At 51.1% G+C, this 24,659-nt stretch overlaps 1 protein-coding gene across 1 annotated transcript in view; it reads left to right on the top strand.

The window, feature by feature from the left end:
* Positions 1-3,758: 3,758 nt before the first annotated feature.
* Positions 3,759-24,659, top strand: part of SNTB1 (syntrophin beta 1) — a 244,368-nt gene continuing 223,467 nt past the window's right edge. The window contains exon 1 of the mRNA XM_068983377.1: positions 3,759-4,275. Coding sequence (XP_068839478.1) covers positions 3,759-4,275 — 517 coding nt within the window. The remainder of the gene's footprint in view (positions 4,276-24,659) is intronic.

The raw sequence follows: 24,659 nt of genomic DNA, 5'->3' as shown, positions 1-24,659 counted from the left end.
AAAAGCGGAGGACCAAAGAAGCAAACAGAACCAGGGACAGAGCTGAGTAAAAGAAATTTGGTTAAAAAAGGAGGAGGGGACTTGAGGTGTCACTTCTGGAATGCTCAAGGTGGACGGGCAGTCACGCCAGCCCAGCTGTGGCTTGTCACAGACCGATCACCGGGCCTTAACGCCGTCACTGCTCTGCTCAGCTTCAAACGCCGCACTCGTAAAGTCAGGACGCCGGGAGTCTTTTCAACTTGTTCAGGGGCCATTCTTCACAAGGAGAGATCGAGGAGAGCGTAATCTGTCCTGATTCAATGCACTACAGGGCTACTGCGTGGCAGTCCTGCCTAGTACCAAGAGATTAATTCAAGCTTACTTTTGAGAGCCAGCAGCTTTCCTAATCGGGCCAGGTGTGCAGAGGTGTCTGAGGGATCAGACAGGGCTTCTAAGCCAGCAAGACCACAGCTGTCATCAGCCCTAACCTATTAACACATCTGAAGAAGAGAATGTGCTAACTCTAGGGGAGCGGGTGTCCTCTGAGCCTGGGGAGCGGGAGAGTCCAGAGACAAAGCTGGCTGCACCTCGCTAGTTGTTGAGATGCCACGTCCGGTCTGACCCATTCTACCCTCTGGGCTATAGCCCGCCAGGCTCCTCTATCCGTGAGGTGAGGATACTGGAGTGGGTTGCCACTTCCTTCTCCAGGGGGATCTTTCCCACCCAGGAATCGAACCTGTGTCTCCTGCATCGGCAGGCAGACCCTTTACCACTGAGCCGTCTGGGCAGTCCGCACCTTTCCAGGAGAAGGGGCCTGACCCTCAGGGCCTCCCTCCCAGTGGACATGCTGTCCTCAGTGCAAGCTGAGCACTGGGGCCGACAGGGTCTGAGCATTTTTCAGGAGAGCGGAGGACGATGGTGAGGCGTCCAAGCTCTTCACACCTGGGTTCGTACCCTGACTCTGCCATCTATCAGCTACAGGACCAGGGCTAGTTTCAAAACTCTGCACCTCCACTCTTCCACCTGTGACATAGAAGTGATGATGATAGGAAGCGTTGTCATCCCAAGAATTCCCAGGAGGATTAAGTTAACATGTGTAAAGCGTTTAGAATAGGGCTGTTATTCCAATTCCACTGGCAAAGCCGTCTCTGGCTGACAACGCACGCCTTAGGCCTAATGATAATGAATATTTGCTCTGCTTCTGATGCCACTTTCAACAAGCAACCTACTCCTTCCCACGTAGGTTTGCTTACCCGGAAAAAATGTGCTTATTGCGGGGATTCGGAGAAATTGCCATCCCAGAGCTCGCAATTTCTGATGACAAATCAATACATTACTTCTAGTTATGCCTGGGCCTCTGACATCGCTCGACCACAGAGGCAAGATCCAGGTGCAACGTGAATGGAGATGTCAGGCCCAGGGCAGAGCTGGTTTGATTGCTAAATCATCACACTGGCCTTCTGGCGCCGACCTCAATCTCAGCGCACTTGGCAGACGCTCCGGACCTGCGTCCTCAGCCTCTAAACAGAGGGCGGGACCATCGGGCTTCCCACCCAGCAGGGCGCTGCCCGTGCTGTCGGGCCTGAGGGCCGCTAGTGAGAGGATAAACAGCCTCTAGAGCATTGGTGGTGAGGGCACTGCAGGCAGAAGTATAAGTCTGAGCCTTCCCCTCGACCTGCAGTGACTGCAAAAATAAAAAAGAGAAATCCAGTGAAGTATAAATCTGAGCCTTCCCCTTGACCCACCTGCAGTGACTGCAAGAAAAAGAAGAAATCCAGTGTTTCCATTTTATTCTGGGTCCCATCCTGGAATACCAACCACCCAATCTTTGGGGATTGGTCTGGGTTTTTAAACATTCTTATTTAAAACTGTGAGTCATGCTGGAAGGGTTAGAAGTTTCAGTGATGATATGCATCAGTGGAAATGTGTTCCTAAGACTTCTTTCCTCCTGACGCTTTGCTGGGTCGGGTGTACTTTTAGGAATTCTGGGATTGGTGAGCTTTTTGTTTGGCTTTGGAGAGAGGGCACAGGGAAGTGGGAAAGGGAGGTATCAATAACTGGGAAATGTGAAACACTTCCAGAGCTCCCTGAGGCCTGCTGTGGGTGGAGGCTGGTTCCGGAAGATTCATCTAAGGGTTACACTGGCATTTCCAGTGCTTATCTTACCACTGGGAAGGTGACCAGGGACTATAATGTCTCATCCCAGGAAAAACGCAGCTTAAGCTGCAAATAAGTCACCGATAAAGAAAGTCTGGAGACACAATCCATTACAACTGCGTTCTTTAAGATGGACTTTCTCTGCTGGATCTTGGGAATAAAGAGAGCCATAGGAAGCAGCTGGGGTGGCGTGGCGGGCGGGGAGATAGGTCAGAAGCAGAGAGCATATATTCCGCGAGGACTGGAAGAGCACCTGTCCCTGGGGCCTGGTGCAGGTGGAGACACGCCTTCCAAGACCCGGCACAAAGGTGCCCTGCCTTTAAAGACGGTGTCCCGCAATCGGGTTATGCTGACGTTTCACTTGGGATTCATAGGCCAGCCTTTCCCTCGTGACTCTCGGGGAACCTGGGGGCTCTGAGTCCACCTGGGCGTCCCGGCAGAGAGGAGAGACAGGTAAGACCTGGGCAAGACGAGGAAGCGAGGAGGCTTGAATCTAGATTCGGCTGGAGTTCGGACTGAGGGGCGATGCGGCAGAGGGTGTGACGGGGGCGGGTAGGGAACGTCCAGGGGGAAGTCGCCAGACACCCAGACGGTGAGCGCCCGGGGTAGGGCGGTCCTCGGGGCGGCGTGGGGTCCACGGGGCAGGGCGGGGAGAGGAGAGGGCCGGGGCTGCGTGGGGTCCCGGGGACGGCGTGGGGTCCCTGGAGCGAGGTGGGGGTCCTCGGGGCGGGGTCCCGGGGACGGCGTGGGGTCCCTGGAGCGGGGTGGTGTCCCCGGGGCGGGGCGGGGAGAGGAGAGGGCCGGGGCTGCGTGGGGTCCCGGGGACGGCGTGGGGTCCCTGGAGCGGGGTGGGGTCCCCGGGGCAGGGTGGGGGTCCTCGGGGCGGGGTCCCAGAGAGAGGGCGTGGGGTCCCTGGAGCGGGATGGGGTCCCCGGGACAGGGTGGGGGGTCCTCGGGGCGGGGCGGGGTCCCTGGAGCGGGGTGGGGTCCCCGGGGCAGGGTGGGGGGTCCTAGGGGCGGGGCGGGGTCCCGGGGACGGCGTGGGGTCCCTGGAGCGGGGTGGGGTCCCCGGGGCAGGGTGGGGGGTCCTCGGGGCGGGGCGGGGTCCCGGGGCGGGGCGGGGTCCCCGGGGCGGGGCGGGAGAGGAGAGGGCCGGGGCTGCGTGGGGTCCCGGGGACGGCGTGGGGTCCCCGGGGCGGGGAGAGGAGAGGGCCGGGGCTGCGTGGGGTCCCGGGGACGGCGTGGGGGCCCCCGGGGCGGCTGGCGCGCGCGGGGGGCGGCGGCGGGACAGGTGAGCGGCCGCGGCCCCGCCCGGCCCCGCCCGGCGCGCAGCCGTCCCGCCCCCTCGGCCGCGGTTCCGCAGCTGGCTCTTTCCTCCCTCCCGTTCCTCTCTCCTTTTAGGTCGCTCCACCCCGCCCAGATCAGGCCGGGGGCCGGCCCGAGCGCGGCCGCCAGCTCGCGCGGGGCGGCTGGGCGAGTCGGGAGCGGAGCCGCGCCCTCCCCGCAGGCGCGCTCGTCGCTGCCCGCGCGGCCCTCGCGGCTGTCCCCCCCGCGCGCTCGTCGCTGCCCGCGCGGCCCCCCGCACTTTGCCCCGCGGGCGCGCGTTGGAGAATGCCGGAAAGATGGCGGTAGCGGCGGGGCCGGCCGGCGGGGGCGGCCGCGCGCCGCGCAGCGGGCTGCTGGAAGTTCTGGTGCGGGACCGCTGGCACAAAGTTCTGGTGAACTTGGGCGAGGACGCCCTGCTGCTGAGCTGCGAGGACGGCGCGGCCAACGGCCTCGGGGCGGCCGCCGGAGCCTCGTCCCGCCCGGGCGCGGGGCCCGCGGAGGCGGCCGCCGGGGTGCGCACCGCCTTCACCGACCCGCCCGAGCGGGTGCCCGAGGCCGTGTGCAGCCAGAAGCGCGGCGTGAAGGTGCTGAAGCAGGAGCTGGGCGGGCTGGGCATCAGCATCAAGGGCGGCAAGGAGAACAAGATGCCCATTCTCATCAGCAAGATCTTCAAGGGGCTGGCGGCCGACCAGACCCAGGCGCTCTACGTGGGCGACGCCATCCTCTCGGTGAACGGCGCCGACCTGCGCGACGCCACCCACGATGAGGCGGTGCAGGCGCTGAAGCGCGCGGGCCGCGAGGTGCTGCTGGAAGGTGAGGGCCCCTCGCGAGCCGCGCGCCCCTCCACCTGCCTCCCCCCACCCCCGCCCGGTCCGCGCGCCCCCCGCGCCTGCAGCCGCTCTCCCGAGGCCGCAGCGCGCGGACTTGGGACAACTTCTACCCTCCTGGGGGCAACTCGCCTCCACCCCAGGGTCGTGCCAGGCGTCGACCTGGCAGGGCTGGAGGGAAGGGCCGGGCGAGCGAGCTTTCTGGAGCCCCTACCCAGTGCCCGGCAGAGGACGGGGGGCGGCCTGCACTTTGCCTCGTTTTTATCCGCGCGAAATCCCGGTGTCGTGTAGGGGCTGCAGGTGAAGCTGGCGGTGAGGGGTTCACGGCCACGTTACGGAGCCGGCTCACCGAGTGATCGCGACTCTGCTCGGGCACGATTTTCTCTCAGAAGCCCGGGCAGCCCGGCGTAAAAAAGGCGGTGGGGGTTTGAGTCTCACAGGGGCCCGAGAGAGGGGGCCACGTGTGAATGCCGACACTCCCACCACCCTTCCCGGCTTCCCTCCTTCCAAATTGGAGACGGGGCTCCTGGCGAGTCGCGCCAAGGGCTGGGAGGCGTGCCGCAGCTTTACGCAGAAGTTTGCTTCTGCTGCCAGGTGCCTGGCCGGTCGGTCTGGATTCCAGGTCGCTCTGGGTGGAGGGCTGCTGGAGTGTTTTCTCCTGCCTGAGTTTTCCCCATGTTTCCCCTGCACCCCCTCGGAGTGCTGTGGAATCAACTTTACGTTTGTAAACACTTTCCCCTGTTCCGTGAAGTGTCTTAGCACCTCCTCTCCTGAGACCTGAAGGCCCCGTTCCCGCTGTTACAGAGTGTGAGTAGGATGGTCTGCGGCGTGTGTCCTGGTGTGGCTGTGTGTGCGTCTGTGCACAGAGCGGCGGTGGGGGGGCTGAGGGGGTGGACGTCTTTCCTGCCACAACTGTGCCCCCGTCTCTCCCTCTGTGTCCCTGTCTGCCGCTCAGCTGCGGAGTACACACCTTGTATGACATGTAAGTGTCTGTTTAGCCAGCTGCCCCCACACTGTAGACTGAGCTGTCTGGGGGCTTTTATTTGATTATGGGTCCTCTCCCTTGAGCTCCATGTCATGCCCGCTGAGCAAATGAATAAATGAAACCATGGCCATTGAAACGGAATGTTTCAGCTGAGACCTTGTAAACTGGTGGTTGATTTAAGTCCTAATTTAAGACCTTGAGTCGATTTCCTGCTCATCAGTTGCAGTGCGGCCTGTGAAACCGAGAAAGTCTGAAGTTTGGAAACCAACTGCTCTTCCCTGTAACAGCTGGTCCACGGTGGCCCACTTCCTGGCCTAGAATACAGAAGGTTCCCCCCAACCCTTATTTGTCTAGAGTATTTGTGATGTCTTCATATTTAATTGCTACCCGGGATCCAGAAAGTAGAAGGCTATTTGCCTTGGCTTGATGATTAACATAAGTAAACAGAAAAAAGTTTCTTGATTCAAGTGTGTGTTGGCTTGTGTGACAAGGGGCAGGTGGAATCTGGAGCAAGTGTAGTTTGGACCATAAACGGCTGGACACCTGCTCGGCTCGCAGTATTACTGCAGAATATCAGGGGCACAAAGGCAGGTCGTTTCTATTTCAGGCACTGCCCTTGGTTATGTCTTTTGTTTTATTCCCCCTCTGTTTCAATCTAGTGAATAGTGACTTAGCAAAGAAATAAATTAAAAAATCTACCTCTCCCCTGAAGAGGAAGAAAATATGATTCCGGGAGTTAAAAATAAATTTAGTCAAGAAAATAATTCAAGCAGTTGTCTGAATTTTTTTGGTGCTGCAACTGAAAAGTGAGTTTTGTGAAGACCTCTAAATATAACAGTCTTACAACAGATTGTTGTGTGTTCCAGGCAGGAGCTTTAGGGGAAGACTTGTGGGCTTCCTGGACAAGACCCACCTGGGCTTTGTTTGGGCAGCAGTCTTATTCTAAGCCTGAGTGTTCAGAAATCAACTGCTATTCAGATAAACCAGAAACCCGCTCCCCACCAAAACAGTATCTGTCCTTCTGAGAGTATTGGTCCTAAATGAGGTGGGCGTGGCCGTATATCATCAGATCAAGCAGCGCACCACTCCTCTGGTAGCTTGCCTAGTACTAGCACACGGCTCCCAGCTGAAGGGGCTTACCAGAACCACCAGAAGGGCTTTTAAAGCTCACCTGTCCACTGCTCCTGCACGGAAATGCCATCTTGATTCCAGAATTTCTACACAGGAAAGACTGTGCCGATGGAATCTAGTTGGATGAGAGGGCTAAGGGGCTGCATTAAATATATATTTATATGGCAAAGACTTTTTTTTAAACTTAGATTTTGCTTTTTCTGGCTTTTTGAGGGAGCAGATGGAGACTCGTTGAGTTCTTCAACCAATGCTGATGCGGCGCTCATTTCATGACGTGTGCCCCCTGGTGGAGACTCACTGCCTGTACTGATGGTGTGCGTGTGCCTCCGTCAGTCACGTCAACTCTTCGCAACCCTATGGACTGTAGCCCCCCGGCTCCTCTGTCCGTGTATGATGGTACGGAGGGCTGTATCATTAGTAATGTAATCCAGGGCTACATTTCTTCTGAAATGAAGCCCAGAAAATTTCAGTGCCTGCATTCTAGTCTTAGACTCTGTCGTAGAAGGATCTTAACCTCCCCGAGCCTCAGTGTCTTCTGAAAAATGAGAATAAGTAAATGTTTATTTACTGGGCTGCTATAGGAAGAGCACTCTGAGCGTTTTCTTAAAGGAAGCGGGGGTTGTATATCAAGTGCCTGATGTGCTCAATTATTTTTATGATTCAAATGAAGACGAACTTGTTCCTTCTAAGGAGCAGGCTTTCCCTATTCCCCTACTGGAGTTTATAGTTTTAAATTTTTATTTTATTTTTCATTTTTCTTGTACTATAGAACTGTGACCTTAGGAGACCATTGCTCTGGGCGCAAGGAATCACAGCAACAGCTCGCAGCTCTTGAGGACTTAATATATTCGGGGCTGCATTTGTTACATTTGTTGCTGTTACACTTTGAGTAACTCTTAGAGGCTAGTGCTACTGTTGCTAATTTTACTGAATGGAAACTGAAGTTGATAGACAGCAGGTTATTTGCTTCAACTAACAGAAGATATCCAGGTCTGTCAGGCTTAAAAGCTCAAGGTGAGACTGATACTGACTTCTGCCTCAGCTGTCTGCTTGAGTCAGTGGAAGCGTCATCAGTTATTGGACTCAAGATGCTCTTCACGCTCCTCGTGTGCTGACATCAGGCGGCAGCCACGAACTGGAAACGGTCACTGTGCGGCCACCCAGAGGGGGAGGCAGGGATGGACAGTGAGCCCCAACCTAATCCCCAAGTGTCTGGCTGTCCAGAGGGACCTGCCGCCATATGGCCCACACCTGCAATGTGATGGAGCCTCCGTTGTTGGACACACGGCGAGCAAAGAGACTAAACTGCAATTCAGACTTTAAATAGTGGATAAACTATGCCAGTTACGTCAGTGTCAAACCAAACGTGCATCAAAGTTAAGGTCAGAAATCTTCACACTACAGACTCATTTCCCATTTTAGGGAGTGGAGAACACGGACTCTGCGTCCAGCTGTGCAGACATTGTGCCCCATGACCCCAGGGGCGCACCCTCTGGAGGAGGGCAGGGCCCACCAATGCCTTTGGAAGCTTTGGGTGGAGGAGGGGGAGTGGGGGAGGGTTTTCGCCCTTATATTCATAGTAAAATCATAATTCGAACTACATCAACCTTTTTGTAGCTGAAGCAACAATAAAGTCAGTTTCTTCAGAATTTGTTGAGATCAGGGAGTGTAGAATGTTCTGAGAGTGGAGGTGAGGGGTGAGCAGAATCATCCTTGCGTACGAAAGTCTCCTGTGGAGCCGGACTCGGAAAATGGGGACTCAGGTGAGAGCGTCAGTGACGGTCGTTGACACTCGCCCTGTCGCTCTAAGCTGCTTCCTCAGCGCCTCCCCAGGGCGCTTGGTGTGGGGAGCCGCTGAAGTGTCTCTTCCACCACTTTCTGCGGTGCTGGAGGCGGGGGGGCAGGGAGGGGGGGTGCAGGCGAAGGGTAGCGAGTTTGCTGGCAGATGGCCTCAGAGCTGGACCCAAATTTGAACTTCAAAGGGCTTTATGGGCTGCAGAGCTTGCCCATGGGAAGGGAAGCTGAGCCCCTCTTGGGCTAGCGGAAGGCCAGGGCCTCAGCCCAAAAGAGAGCTTGGCCGTCAGCTGTAGCTGAGTGTGAGTGGGAAGAATGTACCCTGTAGACCTTGCTGAGGGGCAGGAGTGAGAGAAGACGAGAGAATCGAGCAGGGTCGAGGCTGGTAGGGCTTCTTAGAGTCGGATTTCATTCTGAGGGTGAAGTGTTCGAGGCAGGAAAATGTCATGCTTGGTTTCATATTTCCAGAAGCTCACTCCCTCAAGCATGCTTCTGGCATGGAGTTGGCAAGACTAGTGAGGTGGGTGGCCCCCTGCACCCACCCAGCCGCCTGGGGTGTGGGCACCTGATCCCAAACTATACCTGGGGGCGCCTCCCTGAGCAGGACTTAGGTTTGTAGAGGGGCTTCACTGCATTATGATTCTGTCTCCAGGTCAGCCCTTTGTGGATGAGTGGACAGCTGTTATAATTCCCCTTTTGTACAGGAGGAAGTGGAAATGCCAGGCTTGTGTGACTGGTCCCAGGTACCTTGTCAGTGATGGAGCTGGAAATCAGGTTATCTAACACTCCATCCGCTTTTCTGCGGCACACTGACACCGGCCCAAGACATCATGCAGGGACTAGGAGAAGCCTCAAAGGAATAAGACGTGGCTTCTCCTTGCAGTAAGCAGGGAGGCAGGGCATTTAAGACTGGTTGTGCAGAACTTGGAGGGCTTCCACGGTGGACCTAGTGGTAAAGATTCCCCCTGTCTTATGCAGGAGACATAAGAGACCCAAGTTTGATCTCTGAGTCGGGAGGATTCCCTGGAGGAGGGCATGGCAACCCACTCCAGTATTCTTGCCTTGAGAAGCGCATGGACAGGGAAGCCTGGTGGGCTGCCATCCATAGGGTTGCAGAGTCAGACACAACCGAAGCAACTTAACATACATGCATGTGAAGTAGCGGAGATTAGTGAGAGAAAGGGTGATTTCACTCCAGCGTATAAAGCAATAGCACCTGGCACACATTGGGCTTCCCAGCTGGCACAGTAGTAAAGAATTCGCCTGCCAATGCAGAAGGTGGAAGAGACTCAGGTTCAGTCTCTGGGCCAGGAAGATGCCCTGGAGGAGGAACCCGCAACCCACTCCAGTATTCTTGCCCGGAGAATCCCATGGACAGAGGAGGCTGGCGGGCAAAGAATTGGACGTGACTGAGTGACTGAGTGACTTCCCTGGTGGCTCAGACGGTAAAGCGTCTGTCTACACTGCAGGAGACCTAGGTTCGGTCCCTGGGTCGGGAAGTTCCCTGGAGCAGGAAAAGGCGACCCACTCCAGTGCTCTTGCCTGGAGAATCCCGTGGACGGAGGAGAGTGGCTGAGCATGTACCTGGTACACGACCAGCTGTTAAAATGTGTTAGGGAGGGAAAAATGGCAGGACAGGCAGAAGGAAGGAGGGAGAGAGAGAGAATTTGGGGACGTAACAATGACCCTTTGTCACGACTCCCATCCTCCAGCACTCATGCTGTTAGACTATGGCAGTAAACATTTGGCGTCTGATAAGGAAACCGTACCTTTCCCTGTAGAGAAGCGGAGTGAAGAAAGGACTTTATAAACCCAGGAAGCACTTACTTAACATAGACCAGGCTTGGAAGACAGTTAACAAAAGAGTAGCCAGACATGATTTTACAAGTGATGGGAAAGGGTAGTTATCCTTTCCTGCTATATTTAGAACCATTTTGCCTTTGCCCCACTGTGGCTCAGGGACCTCCATGTCCAAATAAGTAAGAACACTACTGGAGGAGATGGAAACTGTCTGCTTAGATATTTTAACTGTTTCTTTTTTCAGCTTCTGTATCAGTCTGAGAATTCGGACCGTATTCCGTAAGTGAAGCTGACCTCTTAGTTCCTTCTTTCTGCGGGGCGAGGGGTCGCGCCTCTCGTTCAGTGGTGCGTTTTAACACATGCCGGGGAGTATGTGTTAGAAATAGCTCATTGCACAGGGTCTACATTTGTGAAACACATCTAACCAAGGCTACCGGTGGTCTGTGTGGAGGGGAAGTTCCTCTCTGGCAGCCTGTGGCCTACTGAGAATTCTACTTCAGATGATGCATTTCAAAGCAGTTAATGGTAAAGAAAAGCCAGAATTTTCCCCCACGTTTATAACATGTTTTATATACTAAACCTCATTACACACTTCACTGGCTTTGATCTATAATAGCACTTGCCTTTAGCTCTGGCCTGCAGAGTGAGACCTCTGAGAAAATATGTAATGTGCACCATGAAATAAATGTCCTAACAGACCCACGCAAATGAGCCCCATCCGCAACATGAAGTAGACAAGATAGAAAAGTTCATGATTAATAGTGGTTATCATGGAAATTAAAAGGATGACCCATACTTCAGCTCAGTACTTTTCGAAACTGCTTCTCCTCGCTGTGGACTGAAGGGTCAGCATGTGCATAAATGCAAGCAGCTGTGACTGAAATTTAGCAGTTGCTGAGGATGGCTGCAGTTGGCATGTCCAGTTTGCATTGCTGTTCAGACTGCCCTTGTTTCTTCCTGTTGCAATTTTTTTTTTTTTCTCAAAGAGGTAAAAAGCAGTGGTTTAGAGAGTCGGCTTAAATTTGCATGCAGCTGCTTTCTAGCTTGTGGTCTTGTGCAAGGTATTTAACGACAAGCCTCAGTTTCTTAACCAGTAGGTTCATCGTGAGGAGGAGTGATTGCGTGTGTGAAGTGGTTAGCTCAGTGCCGAGAACATAGGCTGCACTAAGTGATGACTGGCCATGCAGCAGGTCAGACCTCATGCTTAGCCAAGTCTCATTTCTGGATGGAGGGCTCAGTCACAGGTTCTGTAATGCAGGCACAGGGCACAGTTTGGGGTTCACCGTGCCAGAAGACTGGTGGCCTAGCGGAGCTCATTTGCCACGTGGGGTGAGTTACAATCCCACAAGAGTGTGTTTCATTGATGATTTTTAGTCGCGTCAGATACTCTCCTTCAACCGAATGGCAGCGTAGGCTGCTGTGGTTTTTAGTGGGAAAATGTGACCTGTGTCTTAAAATGCTGACATGCAGGAACATGCAGAAAAGTGTTTTGTGAAGGGATAGTGGGCAAATAAGGATTTAACCAACAAAGCAAAATTCAAAACTCTTTGAAAATTTTTCTAGTAATTATAGGAATGCCAAGATCTTATTAGCCTAAAGAAACCCAAGTGTTTTTTTTAAAAAATGTAAAGTATATAACTGTTACTAAATAAAAATATACTTTAGTTTTTTGTTTTTTTTTTTTTACTTCTGTTATTTAGTGCTGTATTTTGTGGAATCCAAGAGACCCTCCAGTGGAAGATAAATTCATGTACCCTTAGGGAAGAAAGACTAAGATGGGGAGCCTTACAGGACACCTGCTTAGAACTGGGCACCAGAGTGTTATGCCTTCAGTTCAGGGTTAGATGGAGACTAAGCCTTCACAGATAGGGGCGACAGAGGGGCTCATCAAACTCGGTGCTAGAGGAAAGAGGGCAGACACATCCCCTGTGAGGCTGATTGCAAGGTCACTAAGTCACGTCCAGTTCTTTGTGGCTCCATGGACTGTAGCCCACCATGCTCCTCTGTCCATGGAATTTCCCAGGCAAGAACTGCAGTGAGCTGCCAAGCCCTCCTCCAGGGGGTCTTCCCGACCCCGGAACTGAGCCTGCCTCTCTGGCATTGGCAGGTGGATTGTCTGCTGCTGAACCACGAAGGAAGCCCTGAGTTGCAAGCTGGTTCTAATAAATATTTAGATCTAAATTTAGAATGTCAGTGTGAATGTTAACAAGTACTTAGGCAGTGTCCTCAGATTGGGACGGCCCTCGATGAATGAGAGGAAAAACTGTAAATACGCTATGTAAGAACTTGGTTTCCATCCGGGCCTTCAGAAACTTTAAGGCCATTCCCCAATTCGGAGATGATAAAATATGAAGAAGAAGAAGAAAAAAAAGAGGGGAGCGGTTTGAATTATGAGTTATGGTGTTAAGTTGTTATACAACTAGTTATTAACATAATTTTTCGGTACTTTCCTGGTGGCCCAGTGGCCAAGAATCCACTTTCTGGTGCACGGGGCGTGGGTCTGTTCGATCCCTGGTCGGGAACCAAGCCCCTCCGCGCAGCCAGCGCTGCAGCTAAAGAGACCCCGTGGAGCCCCGGCGACCGGAGGGGCCCAGAGCTGCCGCGAGAGAGAGCTTGCGTGCTGCCGCAGAGACCCGATGTAACCAAAGCAAAAACGGAGAAAACCGTTTGTCTTAGGGTGGTTAGTAAGGTGGGACCTTGTTGGTAGATTGAAGCAAACATCTATAGAGGAATGAAATGAAATTCCTGCTCTTCTAAAATGGAGCAGCCTGGGGGCGGAGAGTAATAAATGGCGTTCATATAAATTACAGGTAAGTTCTAGAATCATATGAATCACAAAGGAGGAAATCTTGTAACAGAGCTTATGGAATATCTGAAGGCACTCAGTCTACGTGGCGTGGAAAGGAGTGCTTCCCAGAAGAGGTGGCCGGCCCGGTAGGACCACACGAGGAGAGAGGAACGTAAGCTACAGGGGTCACGGGGTTCTCTGGGCCCTGCACCGCGTGCACTTCCGTCTGAAACACCCTTTCGTCTGCACAGAAGATCACGCCAGTGGCTTTCCTTTTCTGCTTGTGATATCCGCATATCATCGTCTGTTCTCTACTTCATTTTTAGAATTTTTCTAAATCAAAACAATCCATGTTTGTAGCATTCCTTCACCTACCCTCCCTCATATCTTCTCTCCTGTTCCCCAGAATACTAGAATATATCGCAAGATAGGCATATTATTTAGAATATTCTAATAGCAGTAGGGGCAGATTATTTAAAATACTGGAATACATACTTTTACATACTAGAATACGTATTCTAATATTCTGAATAATATGCCTATACTGCTGTTTCTTGATACATCAAATTTAGCCATTACTGACTAAATTGCTTTATGTATATAAAATTAGAATGATGTCAGTATTGCTCCGTTTTCCAGCTAAGTAGTATTCTATGATGAGGATTCTTGCAGTTATTAATACTAACAGTTTTTCTCTTTTTTTTTTTCTATTTGCTTTGTTTTCTTATGCCTAGCTTAATTTTTTTTTCCAAATGCAGCACTAACGTGTCAAATTTCTAGCAATAATTTTTTCAAATGTTCACACATATCAAATAATCCACCCGTTCTGCTTGTTTTTCTCCTGGAGCCCTGCCGCTCTGGACCGGCTCTGTCTCGGCCCGGTGTGTGGCCATCCTGCTCGGGCTGTCCTCGGCTTTCTCCTGTGTCTGCTCTCCTGATCAGACGGCGCCTTCACTGCTTGTTTACTCCGCAGCTTTGCCGGAGCACATTCTTCAGTGGCTCTCTGAGAAAGAGCGCCTGGGAAGCAGATATGTGATAATGTCTTTGATCTCTGTTCTCACTGGTCTTATGCCACTCTCGTTCTCTTCTTTTCGTGTGTGAACCATTTCTTTTCTCTGTTAAGTCTTAATGCTTCTTTTTTTATCTCTGATAGTCTCAGTCGTGTCGAGTGACTTGACATGTGCGAGGCTTTTGGTCGTCATTCTTCTAAGCACTTAATGGGCACCAGCGACCGGAGCGGTGGTTCCCAAACTGCACCAAGGTTCCATAGGTGCCCCGGTGAACTCACCAGGACACCGTGCGCTGCTGCTGCTGCTGCTGCTCAGCCGCTTCAGTCGCGTCCGACTGTGCAACCCCATAGACGGCAGCCCACTGGGCTCCCCCATCCCTGGGATCGTCCAGGCAAGAACGCTGGAGTGGGTTGCCATTTCCTTCTCCAATGCATGAAAGTGAAAAGTGAAAGTGAAGTCGCTCAGTCCTGTCCGACGCTTAGCGACCCCATGGACTGCAGCCCACCAGGCTCCGCTGGACGCCATGTGGAACATTTTAAAGTCTCAAGGAAAGCAGCAGCGTCTGTTGTACACCAGGCAGACCACTAAAGGGAGCTTCAGCGTTAAATTGCTACATTCCTTCAGTGATGTCAATATCTTTGCAAAGATGGATTTTCTGCAATTACTATGATAAGAAATTAAATTTAAATTAAAATAAGTGCTAAGTGAGAAGTAGTGTGGAACAGAAAATGGAGGCAGCAGTATCCAGTACAATTTCAAGGCTTAAGAAGTTTTATGGTGCCCAACAAACGCTAATTTTTAAGGACATAAAGATGCACTAGGGGCTTCCCTGATGGTTCAGATGGTAAAGAATCTGCCTGCAATGCAGGAGATCTGGGTTCAGTCCCTGGGTCGGGAAGATCTCTTGGAGAAGGAAATGAATGACTCCAGTGTTCTTGCCTGGAGTATCCCATGGACAGAGGAGCCTGGTGGGCCTATAGTCCATGGGGTCACAAACAGTCAGACATGACTGGACGATTCACCCTTTCATTTTTTTCAAAAATGTACTATGTTGTTAGGACTTAGCTACTTAATAAATCGAATTGTTAGGTATTTCTTTGTGCCTGGGAATGTCATGAAGGAAAGATAACTAAGACATTGAGGGGGCCGTTTACTGAGTAGGTTGGGACCTGTGGTCTGAAGGCTCCCTTGCTCCGGCTCTGGAATGCGCTCTCATGTTATGTCTGGAGTTCCTCTCCTCTGTTGTCCCTGCCCTCAGGGTGCAAATCCTGGTGGCTGGGTACAGGACCCTCTGCACTGACCCAGTAAGAAGCTAACCTTTGCTGTCACCTTTCCCTCTGATGGCCGTTCTCTGCTGTGCTTGCTCATTTTCGGGGTCAGTGACTAGGCTTGTATCTGCGGCACTTGTATTGAATCTTTAGGAATGTTATCTGTTCTGTTGCTAAGTCCAGCACGTTTTCTTGGTCTCATTGTTCATTCTTATATATATAGCATCCTCTTGTTTTGTGGCTGCAGTGACTTGGCTGCTCTCTATGAATCTGTGAATAGTGGCTTTTTGAAGATACATTTTTGCACCGTTGTTGACTCTGATCTATGTACCTTTCTGTCCACTTCATTTTCCAGCGTGTCTTCTGTATCTGATAGTGTCACGTATTTCAAGATTTGTTTCATTTCTGAGTTCCCTAGAAGCAGAACCTCAGACGAGCATCTCAGTATAAGACTCTTATTTGGGTTGGAACCCCAGGAAACACTGGTGGTAGCGCAGGAGTGTAAGACGGTGATGGACATGAACCCAGAAAGACCCCGCTGTGAGCACTTAGCCACTCCGGAATGGACCAGGTCCCATGAGAGGTGAGGAAGGGAGTAAAACTTATTTTACCAACTCATCTTTTCATTAAGGTTGACTGCTAGGGGTATTACCTCTCTGATACTCTTGCTGCTGCCTCTGTGAGGGTCACCAGCGCGTGCATGCTAAGCTGCTTCAGTTCTGTCCGACTCCTTGAGACCCATGGACTGCAGCCCGCCAGGCTCCTCTGTGCACAGGGTTCTCCAGGCAAGAATGCTGGAGAGGATAGCCATTCCCTGTTCCAGGGGGAGGGTCACCAGTACCCACTGCCCAAAAGATGCCCTCCAGGCAGAGAAATGCAAATATTCACTCAGGTGCCATTCACTGCTTTGGAGAAGGTATGGTGTATCAACTTGGGCTTCATTGGAGTCTCATTTCCTGACCTGAAGTGTTCAGAAGAAAGCATGATGGAAGATTTCCATCCCAGATCTCTCGGAAGGGCTGTTCAGACACAGTCAAGTTGAGCACATCACCCCCGGGAACCCCTGTGAGGCAGCCTGGGCCACCTTCACCTGGCCCTTCGTTTCTGCGTGCGTGAGGTTAGCGGAGAGACGTGCGGTTCTATGTAGCTGACTGCACAGCCCCTTTGGGCACAAGTCAGAGCAAGTGAACCAAAGGGGAGTGTTGCGTTTCTCACCCTCATGCCACGGACATCGTGGACGGGGTCAGTCCTTCGTAACGTAGGATGCTTGGCAGCATCTCTGGCCTCTACCCACTGGCTGCAAGTGGCATCTTCCATCCCTGCTTGTAATGACAAACTGCCCCCCATACATCACCCGGTGTCCCCTGGAGGGCAAAATCGCCACTGGTGCACAGCCTAACGCTGGCTCTCAAACTTTTCCATGCGTAACAGACATCTGCTTGCAGACTAGGTCAGTCATTCCGGCTCTTTGTGCAGGGACTGTGGCTCCCCCAGGCTCCTCTGTTTGTGGGATTTTTTTCCCAGGCAAGAATTCTGGAGCAGGGTGCCATGTCCCCCTCCAGGGGGTCTTCCCAACCCAGGGATTGAACTCATGTCCCCTGCGTCTCTTGCCTTGGCAGGTTTTTTTTGTTTTTGTTTTTTAAATACGGAGCCACATGGGAAGCCCGGTGTTAGAGACACTTGCTGCTACTGCTAAGTTGCTTCAGTTGTGTCTGACTCTGTGCGACCCCATAGACGGCAGCCCGCCAGGCTCCTCCGTCCCTGGGATTCTCCAGGCAAGAACACTGGAGTGGGTTGCCATCACCTTCTCCTAAGTGTAGAGACACTTCAGTTCAGTTCAGTTCAGTTCAGTTCAGTTGCTCAGTCGTGTCCGACTCTTTGTGACCCCATGAATCACAGCACACCAGGCCTCCCTGTCCATCACCAACTCCCAGAGTTCACCCAGATTCATGTGCATCAAGTCGGTGATGCCATCCAGCCATCTCATCCTCTGTCATCCCCTTCTCCTCCTGCCCGCAATCCCTCCCAGCATCAGTCTTTTCCAATGAGTCAGCTCTTCGCATGAGGGGGCCAAAGTATTGGAGTTTCAGCCTCAGCATCAATCCTTCCAATGAACACCAGGACTGGTCTCCTTTAGAATGGACTGGCTGGATCTCCTTGCACTCCAAGGAACTCTCAAGAGTCTTCTCCAACACCACAGTTCAAACGCATCAATTCTTCGGCGCTCAGCTTTCTTCACAGTCCAACTCTCACATCCATACATGACCACTGGAAAAACCATAGCCTTGACTAGACGGACCTTTGTTGGCAAAGTAATGTCTCTGCTTTTGAATATGCTATCTAGGTTGGTCATAACTTTCCTTCCAAGGAGTAAATGTCTTTTAATTTCATGGCTGCAGTCACCATCTGCAGTGATTTTGGAGCCCCCCAAAATAAAGTCTGACACTGTTTCCACTGTTTCCCCATCTATTTGCCATGAAGTGATGGGACCAGATGCCATGATCTTCGTTTTCTGAATGTTGAGCTTTAAGCCAACTTTTTCACTCTCCTCTTTCACTTTCATCAAGAGGCTTTTTAGTTCCTCTTCACTTTCTGCCATAAGGGTGGTGTCATCTGCATATCTGAGGTTATTGATATTTCTCCCAGCAATCTTGATTCCAGCTTGTGCTTCTTCCAGCCCAGCATTTCTCAGGATGTACTCTGCATATAAGTTAAATAAGCAGGATGACAATATACAGCCTTGACGTACTCCTTTTCCTATTTGGAACTAGTCCGTTGTTCCATATCCAGTTCTAACTGTCACTTCCTGACCTGCATATAGGTTTCTCAAGAGGCAAGTCAGGTGGTCTGGTATTCCCATCTCTTTCAGAATTTTCCATAGTTTATTGTGATCCACACAGTCAAAGGCTTTGGCATAGTCAGTAAAGCAGAAATAGATGTTTTTCTGGAACTCTCTTGCTTTTTCCATGATCTAGTGGATGTTGCAATTTGATCTCTGGTTCCTCTGCCTTTTCTAAACCCAGCTTGAACATCTGGAAGTTCACGGTTCACTTCTGACTTGGAGAATTTTGAGCATTACTTTACTAGTGTGTGAGATGAGTGCAATTGTGTGGTAGTTTTAGCATTCTTTGGCATTGCCTTTCTTTGGGATTGGAATGAAAACTGACCTTTTTGAGTCCTGTGGCCACTGCTGAGTTTTCCAAATTTGCTGGCATATTGGGTGCAGCACTTTCACAGCATCATCTTTCAGGATTTGAAATAGCTCAACTGGAATTCCATCACCTCCACTAGCTTTGTTCACAGTGCTGCTTTCTAAGGCCCACTTGACTTCACATTCCAGGATGTCTGGCTCTCGGTGAGTGATCACACCATCGTGATTATCTGGGTTGTGAAGCTCTTTTTTGTATAGTTCCGTGTATTCTTGCCACCTCTTCTTAATATCTTCTGCTTCTGTTAGGTCCATACCATTTCTGTCCTTTATTGAGCTCATCTTTGCATGAAATGTTCCCTTGGTATCTCTGATTTTCTTGACGAGATCTCTAGTCTTTCCCATTCTGTTGTTTTCCTCTATTTCTTTCCATTGATCACTGAGGAAGACTTTCTTATCTCTCCTTGCTATTCTTTGGAATCTGCATTCAGACGGGTATATCTTTCCTTTTCTCCTGTGCTTTTTGCCTCTCCTTTTCACAGCTATTTGTAAGGCCTCCCCAGACAGCCATTTCTTTTCTATGGGGATGGTCTTGATCCCTGTCTCCTGTACAATGTCACCAACCTCCGTCCATAGTTCATCAGGCACTCTATCTATCAGATCTAGTCTCTTAAATCTATTTCTGACTTCCACTGTATAATATAATCTGAGCCATCAGAGAAGTCCAAATAACGTACCTGTGTTGGGTGAACAACTGTTCAACAATGTCTCCGTGTCGTAGGTCTTCATTGTATCAGTCCCTGCTCTATCCTGATCCATCTAACACTTGGGACACAAAATTTTGAAAATGGATTTAGTGGTTTTCAAGGTTTTTGAACACTACAATTTTTATGTGAGTACATTCCATTTTCAATTATAGGTGTCCCAGAATCATTATTTCTCATTCTGCCAGAAAATGTACTCTCCACAAGCTTATCTTTGCCTCAGTGATTATGAAATGACCGAGACTGTCTCCCCCGCATGCTTATCAGTCTGTATTTGTTAGAGGAGACAATGAATATAACTTTATAACTGTGTCAAGTCCTGAATTAAGTTATATTTTCTTTGAAAATGTCCATAAGGCCTGGAAAGATGATCTGAAACAATTTAAAAGGATGAATCTCAGACACTAATTTATAAAATACATTCTCAGCTACCTAATGTTTTAAGATATAGTCATATTTGTATACGTGTGGGCATACTTTGGGAAAATGGAAGGTTTCGCTGGTATAGTTGTAGAGAGGGAACGTGCCTAGCTTTGCTGAGTGAGTGTCACGGATAGTACGTGCTGCACGCGTGACGGGGAGGAGTCCTGAAAGCTGGGGATGGCACGGAATGCTCTTGCAGAGCCAAGGCCTGAGCTGGACACAGCAGAGTTCGTTCTTGTCCAGCGCTGCCCTCTTCCAGCCTCACGGAGCCGCGTGCCCACTGCAGGCCAGCTCCCCCGCCTCCGAGGCCCCTGCGGCCCAGGCGGGAACAGTGGGACCCCGGGGCCGGCCCCAGGCCCGGGCAGCCTCCTGCCCCCACTTCGCAAGTTCCCTCTGTCAGGTTTTGTGTCCACACTGGTCTCCTCCACTTTTGGCTCCCCTCTCCTTGCTAACACATTTACAGATTCTACTCTTCGTTATGAGTTAAGTATGTCCCCTCCCAATTCACGTGTTGCGGTCCTTTCCCCCAGTGTTTTGGAAATAGGATCCTTGCCAGTGTAGTTAGTTAAGACGAGGTCCTGCTGGAGTAGGGTGGGCCCCTGGCTGTATCCTTATGCGGGGGGGAGTTTGGATACACACACACAAGCACACATCCACAATGCCATGTGGCCAGTCCGTGACCAAACCGTGAGCCGCTAGAGTGAACCAGTCAGGGGAGGGTCATTTAAAGATGGCTTTGTGAAGACGCACGAGAACCAGGAAGCTGCACGGAAGCTGTGACTGCGGCCCTTCCCAGGCCTTTCTCAGGAGACGAGCATACGCCTTGGAAGATGCGACTCCTTCCCTGAAACCTTTGCTCTTTATCTGCAGTGTCCCAGGGACTGGGATTAAGATCCTTCACTGAGACATGGGGGTGAGGGGCAAGCTCTGAGAGCCCACAGTCTAGAATCATCCCCGAATTACAAGTAAAACCAGCACTACCAGACGTGAACAGAAGTAGTCATCATATGAAAACTGAAGAACTGGCATCTTGAGGCTGTAGTGGTAAAATTAATAAGCTTGTTATCAATAACAACCTCCTTTCTGTCTTTACTCTGATTTCTTTCTACAGCATCATAGTATTGGGTTACCCAAAAAGTTTGTTTGGATTTTTTGTAAGATATGGAAAAGGGTGAGCAATCTTTTTGGCCAATCCAATACTTACTTATTATATTCTTCAGTACAGTCACTCCTCAGTATCCTTGGAAGATGGGTTCCAAAACCCCTGTGGACTCCGAAATCCACTGATGCTTATATCTGTTATGTAAAGTGGGGTCGTGCAGTCAGCCCTTGGTAACCGCAGGTCCTGCCTCTGTAGATACAGAGGGCAAACGTGTGCATGTATGTGGGCTGCCCAGGTGGTGCTACTGGTAAAGAACCTGCCTGCCACTGCAGGAGACGGAACAGATACGTGTTCGATCCCTGGGTTGGGAAGAGCCCCTGGAGGAGGGCATGGCAACCTACTGCAGGGTTCTTGCCTGGAGAACCCCATGAGCAGAGGAGCCTGGCGGGCCACAGTCCATGGGGTCGACACGACTGAAGCAGCTTAGTGCGCGTGCACCTGTGTGTGGGTGTGAATCTGTGTAAATAGTGCGTGCACCACTGTGCGTTGCCTCTTGGTTTCTTATCTGATCCCCCTGTTGGAAGCTATATTCCAATGTTTCGAGGATTACTGGGAATTCAGTGGGCACTCAGTGACTACAGCTTGAGTGAATGAATGAGCAAATTGCTCTCTTTAAGTAACCTTTAGGTTAGTCAACTTGAAAGAAAGGCCTGACCCTCTAAGCTTTTCATGCGAAGGTCTGAAAAATTCATGCTGTTGCAAATTATTCTGGGCTGTTCGGGGCTGAGAGCAGAGTTGGGAGGAATTTAGAGAGGGAAGGATCCTTTTTTCCAAGACTTTGCAGCATTCCATTCCAAGTTACTGAGTTGTGTCAGGCTTCAAGACGTTGTATGGTCTAACGAATTTCTCAGAGCCTCTCCAGCTTCCTGCTAAACGGTAGTGAAGTTAATCTTCTTAATATTGGATTCACCAACCATTTCCTGCTCCCTCCAGTTGGTTTCATGAAGGGAAACAGAGGCACGTGGGAAGAGACATTTCGTTGCCTGGGTCATACCCTATTATTGCCATAACTCAACCAGTTGCAGGATATTTTCCCTTCCTGCGGCATTAAGAAAAACATGATCGTGCTTGACCTATATTGAACATAAGTTGAAGCATATATTTGTCTTTGAGAAAGACACTGTGAGCTAGTCACATTTAGGAAAGTTCTTTCATGTGCTTCAAATAAATATATAATGGTGGGAAAAAAAGCCTAATAATTTTTTTATTTTTTGGCAGCAGCATTAAAATTCAGATTAAATGTTTGATTGCTAATGTGTTCTAGAATCTTGTAAATAGGATTTTTTTAATCACCTTAGAAAATCTGTATTTGACTAGTTAGAACAATGCAGGGCTCGAAGTTAAATAGGCTGATTTGCAGCTGTACAACTCCCTCGACCGTCACTGCCTACATCTTCATAATTTCAGTTACCAGAATCCAAGGACTTGGGAAGAAAAAACAATTTTTTTTTGAACCAGAGGCGGTCCCTTGAGTGGAACGCACGCTGATGGATCACCCTCGGGAACAGCGCTTCTCCTGGGCAGCTGCTGTCCTCTTCCTTAGATGCCCACTTGCCTTCTCTTTTCAGCTGCACGATCAGAAGCGGCTACCGCAATTGCCATGGAAAACTCCGGCAGGAGGCTGTCACAGTTACTGCTCTAGAAAGCTTCCTTCCGAAGGCGATAACAGTATTTCCTAATCGCTGTGCTGTTGGGCAGGCACAGGTGTGTTGCAGACCGCTAAGTCACTCTCTCCTTAGGACAGAGGTTGTTCTTTGAAAGTATTTGGCTCTCCTTCCACTTCTTTTTTTCCCACCCCGTCTTCATGCCAGAGAAGGCACCTTTCCCAGACTTACTCACCACACCCAGTGAGGTGTTCTTTCAGAAATCCTGGGTGGTTTTTTTTTAACTCTTTCCATTCCAGTCGCATCCTCAAGCTCATGAGGCATGTTTCTTACTTGGTTCCGGTCCTCAGGTACTGCCTGAGCATCTCCTAAGTCCTGAGTATTATCGCAGCTTCCAGAGGGGCTTACAGTTCCCAGAGGGAGATACCTACAGGGCAGCCACGTTCTTCTCTTTTTTCCATTCGAGTTGATCTTGCACTGAATCAGGGAGAACCGTGATGTAAACAGGTAGCTCAAGTCCACTAATAAAAAGAGTGTGTCAAAAAAAAAAAGAGTGTGTTGCAGTTATAAAGAATTCCAACACATAAGATTCGATCAATTTTGGTTGCATTCCAAGCATGAGTATTGAAGACAAGTGAGGGGGAGCCGAGGTTCTTTTTTATTGGAGTGGAGTTGCTCGCGCTGCTGTGTTAGTGATGCCATGCTGCAGGGCGAATCAGCCGTGTGTGTGCAGACGTCCTCTCTGTTTTGGATCTCCTTCCCATTTAGTCACCACAGAGCGGAGCCCCCTGTGCTGGCGGGAGCTCCCCTCCAGTTGTCTGTTCCGTGCACAGCAGCTGTCTGTTCCACGCACAGCAGCTGTCTGTTCCACGCACTTCCACGCACAGCAGCTGTCTGTTCCACGCACAGCAGTTGTCTGTTCCGTGTACAGCAGCTGTCTGTTCCACACACAGCAGTTGTCTGTTCCATGCACAGCAGCTGTCTGTTGCACACACAGCAGCTGTCTGTTCCGTGCACAGCAGCTGTCTGTTCCACGCACAGCAGCTGTCTGTTCCACACACTTCCACGCACAGCAGCTGTCTGTTCCATGCACAGCAGCTGTCTGTTCCACGCACAGCAGCTGTCTGTTCCACACACTTCCACGCACAGCAGCTGTCTGTTCCATGCACAGCAGTTGTCTGTTTCATGCACAGCAGCTGTCTGTTCCACGCACAGCAGCTGTCTGTTCCACACACTTCCACGCACAGCAGCTGTCTGTTCCGTGTACAGCAGCTGTCTGTTCCATGCACAGCAGCTGTCTGTTCCACGCACAGCAGCTGTCTGTTCCACACACAGCAGTTGTCTGTTCCACACACAGCAGTTGTCTGTTCCACACACTTCCACGCAGAGCAGTTGTCTGTTCCACACACAGCAGCTGTGTGTTCCATGCACAGCAGCTGTCTGTTCCACGCACAGCAGTTGTCTGTTCCACACACAGCAGTTGTCTGTTCCACACACTTCCATGCAGAGCAGTTGTCTGTTCCACGCACAGCAGCTGTGTGTTCCATGCACAGCAGCTGTCTGTTCCGTGCACAGCAGCTGTCTGTTCCATGTACAGCAGTTGTCTGTTCCAGGCACAGCAGTTGTCTGTTCCGTGCACAGCAGCTTTCTGTTCCACGCACAGCAGCTGTCTGCTCCACGCACTTCCATGCACAGCAGCTGTCTGTTCCGTGCACAGCAGCTGTCTGTTCCGTGCACAGCAGCTGTCTGTTCCGTGCACAGCAGCTGTCTGTTCCGTGCACAGCAGCTGTCTGTTCCGTGCACAGCAGCTGTCTGTTCCACGCACAGCAGCTGTCTGTTCCGTGCACAGCAGCTGTCTGTTCCACGCACAGCAGCTGTCTGTTCCGTGCACAGCAGCTGTCTGTTCCACGCACAGCAGCTGTCTGTTCCACGCACAGCAGCTGTCTGTTCCACGCACAGCAGCTGTCTGTTCCACGCACAGCAGCTGTCTGTTCCACGCACAGCAGCTGTCTGTTCCGTGCACAGCAGCTGTCTGTTCCGTGCACAGCAGCTGTCTGTTCCACGCACAGCAGCTGTCTGTTCCACGCACTTCCATGCACAGCAGTTGTCTGTTCCGTGCACAGCAGCTGTCTGTTCCACGCACTTCCATGCACAGCAGTTGTCTGTTCCGTGCACAGCAGCTGTCTGTTCCACGCACAGCAGTTGTCTGTTCCACGCACAGCAGCTGTCTGTTCCATGCACAGCAGTTGTCTGTTCTGTGCACAGCAGCTGTCTGTTCCACACACAGCAACTGTCTGTTCCATGCACAGCAGCGTGCATGTCAGCCCCAGTCTCTCAGTCCACCCCACTTCCCCCTTGGTATCCCTGAAGCAGAGGACTTCTTGACATGAGCTCGCTTTTTGTAAAACAAGCTAGCTTTTCATTTTAACTGCAAGATGCAACCCTCACCCTTGCTCTGTCCTCAGAATCTGCTACAGTTTTAGCCTCGTCCTA

This window comes from Capricornis sumatraensis, chromosome 11 (assembly GCF_032405125.1).
Source record: "Capricornis sumatraensis isolate serow.1 chromosome 11, serow.2, whole genome shotgun sequence".
Classification (NCBI taxonomy): domain Eukaryota; kingdom Metazoa; phylum Chordata; class Mammalia; order Artiodactyla; family Bovidae; genus Capricornis; species Capricornis sumatraensis.
The sequence above is the reverse complement of the archived record's forward strand: the minus strand, read 5'-3'. Positions and strand labels throughout refer to the sequence as shown.